This window comes from Papaver somniferum, unplaced genomic scaffold (genome assembly GCF_003573695.1).
Source record: "Papaver somniferum cultivar HN1 unplaced genomic scaffold, ASM357369v1 unplaced-scaffold_92, whole genome shotgun sequence".
Lineage (NCBI taxonomy): Eukaryota > Viridiplantae > Streptophyta > Magnoliopsida > Ranunculales > Papaveraceae > Papaver > Papaver somniferum.
The window spans coordinates 146,922-150,295 of record NW_020652304.1 but is presented as its reverse complement, the minus strand read 5'-3'; the positions used below and the strand labels follow the sequence as shown (position 1 = coordinate 150,295).

Genomic DNA, 3,374 nt, shown 5'->3' with positions numbered 1-3,374 from the left:
GAGGCGCCAGCATGCACACTGGCGGCCCAACTTCTCCCTTGCTCGATCGACTTGCTTGCATCAAGTCAAGAGGGTGTCAAATCGCTTGCTCAAACTGAGGCAAATGTGTTATTATAAAGCCCCTAATTCGGGTTACCGCAGTTTACAATTGTCGCAAATCAATCGTGACCATCCAACTTATCCGTCCTAGTTGGATGGCTTAGATCACGTCTCAGACGATCAAGGAGGTGGCAATGCATTTACCGTTGGCCCAATATTATTCCCGACCAATCGACTTGCTCATGGGAAGTCAATAAAACGCCGATACGTTCAATTGAATTAGGGAGGACACGGTTTCTTCAAAACCCTAGTTTGCGTTTGCGGCAACGTATTGCTGTCGCAAATTGATCATAGTCGTCCGTTTTCGCCGGCATAGTTGGACGTCCTAGATCCCATTTCAGGTGGAAAACGAGATGCTAACATGTTCACCGTCGACCCAACTCCATCATTAGTCAATCGACTTTCCCATAGCAAGCTTGGAACACATAGAATCGTTCACCCAAAGTAGGATGAACGTGCAACTTTGAAACCCTAATTGGCTTTTGCGACTGCATGTCATTGCCGCAAATCGATTATTACCATCCATGTTCGCTAGCCTATTTGAATGGCTTAGATCTAATTCTAGATGGTACAAAAGATATTAACGTGCACACTAGCGAGCCACCTTCACACATGGTCGATCGACCTGTTCGACCTGAGGCTCAATGCCTCGAAACGCATGCCCAAAGAGGAGTGGGCCACACGGTTTTTAAACCCTGAGTTAGATCAATGGAAATATATAACTGCAGAAATTCATCTCGTACATCCAACTTTGACAACCTAGTTGGATGATGTAGATTTATTTCCAGCAAACCAACAAACCAGCATGGCGATCACTGTCCATCGCTCTTTCATGACGAGCGATCGACCAAGTGATGGCTCGCCCATGCGACCTTCAAACGATCACCCGAAGATGACCAGTCATGCCACCTCTTTTAAGACGCTTATCCGCGAATTACTCAATCAAGCTCTAAAACGACGATGCTTCATATACATCGATTAGTTTAAGCTGCTTAAAAGTGATGTTTCACATGCATCGAATATATACATATTTTATTTACCTCATAAAAACTTAGTTGTTTCACCTAATAGCATCATGTGCTATTCTCCGCGTCAGGTGCCACGACTTGACCCACTTATTCGAGACATCAAACATGTCACAAACTGGGGGATACTTACTGGGTTATTGGTCTGGCGGTTTACAACATGCAGAGTGCAACGCATCCATTATAAGAACGTGTCAGGAAAGACAGACTGTTAATAGTAATGAGAGTGGTGGAATAATGTGTGATCAATCTTCCCTCATAACGGAAACACGATGATCACTACCTTCCGCACGAACCCACTTCTCAACTACTTCACTTCCTCCACTTCCTAAGAGATCAGGGTGCGCTCGATGACTTGTATAAATAGATCTTCAATCTTTTTCAAAAGGACAGAACACAAGTAGCCAGAAACCATTTTTCTGATACGCAAGTCAAAAACAGCCTGTCATGAACTGAATTCTAGATTAACTTCCTACAGTGCCTTCTCTTCCTTAGACAAGGAACGAGCCTAATAAATTAAATTATTGGTTGAATGGTTTTCTCTCACAGCCAATCCGAGAAGATAAACCAAAGCAAAGTCTGAATCAGTCGCTGGGTGTAAACAACCCACAAAGTACCCTAAAACAGAAAGCAAGGAAATACATCCCACAAGTGGGCTTACAAAGAAAAAGATCAAACAAGTTTGTCACGTCCCAACCAACTATGTCAAATACTAGGTATATGACAATACCCCCTTCTTTGGCATATCCTTGTCCTCAAGGATAAAGTCTGGGAACTGTGAGTGAATGTAGCCAATGTCCTCCCATGTTGCATCTTCAGCAGGAGCTCCATCCCATTGAATCAATTCTTGAGCAAAAGTGGTATCATTTCTGATAATGTATCTGGAATCTAAAACAACAACATGAGTGACAATGAAGGTACCTGAACTATTCACTAGAGGCAAGGTAGGACTGCGAACAATGTGTTGATCAATTTTCTTCTTTAATTGGGACACATGAAACATAGGGTGGATTCTGGACCCAACAGGCAATTTCAACTTATAAGCAACAACACCTACTCTGTGTAAGACTTCAAAAGGGCCAAAATATTTAGCAGCAAGCTTCATATTTGTTCTGAGAGCTACTGAAGACTGTCTATAAGGATGTAACTTCAAGAAAACCATGTCCCCTATGTAAAAGATCTGTTAGTCCTCTTAATATCAGCAAAATGTTTGATTCTGTGTTGGGATTGAATAAGATCTTCCCTGAGTAGTTGCAGCATATGGTATCTTTCCTGAAGATATTCTTGTACAGTTGCCACAGAGGTAGTAGTTTGCATTGGAAAAGCCATGTATGTGGGAATGTAGCCATATAAAGCCTGAAATGGTGTCATCTTCAAACTGGTATGGTAGTTGGTGTTAAACCACCATTCAGCAAGGGATAACCACTTGAACCATTATTTAGGATTAACACCAGTCATGCACCTCAAGTATTGTTCCAAGCAAGCATTTGTTCTCTCAGTTTGACCATCTGTTTGTGGATGGTAGGATGTACTGAGGTTCAATTCTGTTCCCAAAGATTTAAATAAATGTTGCCAGAAAGAGCTAATAAATACCTTTTCCCTGTCAGATATATGGAGCTTGGAAGACCATGAAGTTTGAAAATATGGTGCATGAATTCCCTGGCTACTGAAATAGCAGTGAAAGGGTGACTTAAGGAAATAAAATGACTATATTTAGTAAGCCTGTCTACCACCACTAAAATAACAATCTTCATGTAATACATTGGTAAACCCTCTATGAAATCCATAGAAATGTGTAGCGATGCTCTCTCAGGAATGGGAAGAGGTTGCAATAATCCAACAGGAGAAGAATGATCAGTTTTGTTGCATTGGCAAACATCACAGGCAGCAACAAATGAGAATATCTCTTCCTTCATGTGAGGCCAGTAAAAATAAGCTTTTGCTCTATTGTAAGTGCCCATCATCCCAGAATGGCCTCCTATAGCTGAAGTATGCAGAGAGTGAATTATGGTTTGCCTGATGTTCATGTGAGAGCCAACATAAATTCTTGACCTGAATCTTAGAATGCCATATGTGAATGAGTACAACTTGTTGGTAGGGGTGATGAGGAGCTCATAAATCAACTATTGAGCATGAGAGTCATCAGTGTAACTTGCAATAATCTCCTTGTGCCATTGTGGGTGAGACACTGCCATAGCATGACATGTAGAAGCATCATGAGGAAGCCTAGATAAGGCATCTGCCACTTTA

At 41.7% G+C, this 3,374-nt stretch overlaps 1 protein-coding gene across 1 annotated transcript; it reads right to left on the bottom strand.

Annotated features, from left to right (window-relative positions):
- Positions 1-2,291: 2,291 nt before the first annotated feature.
- LOC113346081 lies at positions 2,292-3,085 on the bottom strand. Its single transcript, XM_026589672.1, has 3 exons — positions 2,886-3,085; positions 2,718-2,790; positions 2,292-2,549 (listed from the first exon to the last, which is right to left on the bottom strand). Exons 1-3 carry the CDS (start codon positions 3,083-3,085, stop codon positions 2,292-2,294), a joined length of 531 nt encoding a protein of 176 aa, XP_026445457.1.
- Positions 3,086-3,374: the final 289 nt, after the last annotated feature.

What these genes read in the sequence shown, in the direction of transcription:
- LOC113346081 (XM_026589672.1), bottom strand. Translation starts at nt 3,085, where the DNA reads ATGGGCACTTACAATAGAGCAAAAGCTTATTTTTACTGGCCTCACATG. An exon ending in TTCATAGAGGGTTTACCAAT is followed by an intron (nt 2,791 to 2,885) that starts GTATTACATGAA and finishes CTGCTATTTCAG; the next exon opens with TAGCCAGGGAATTCATGCAC. An exon ending in ATATATCTGACAGGGAAAAG is followed by an intron (nt 2,550 to 2,717) that starts GTATTTATTAGC and finishes TAATGGTTCAAG; the next exon opens with TGGTTATCCCTTGCTGAATG.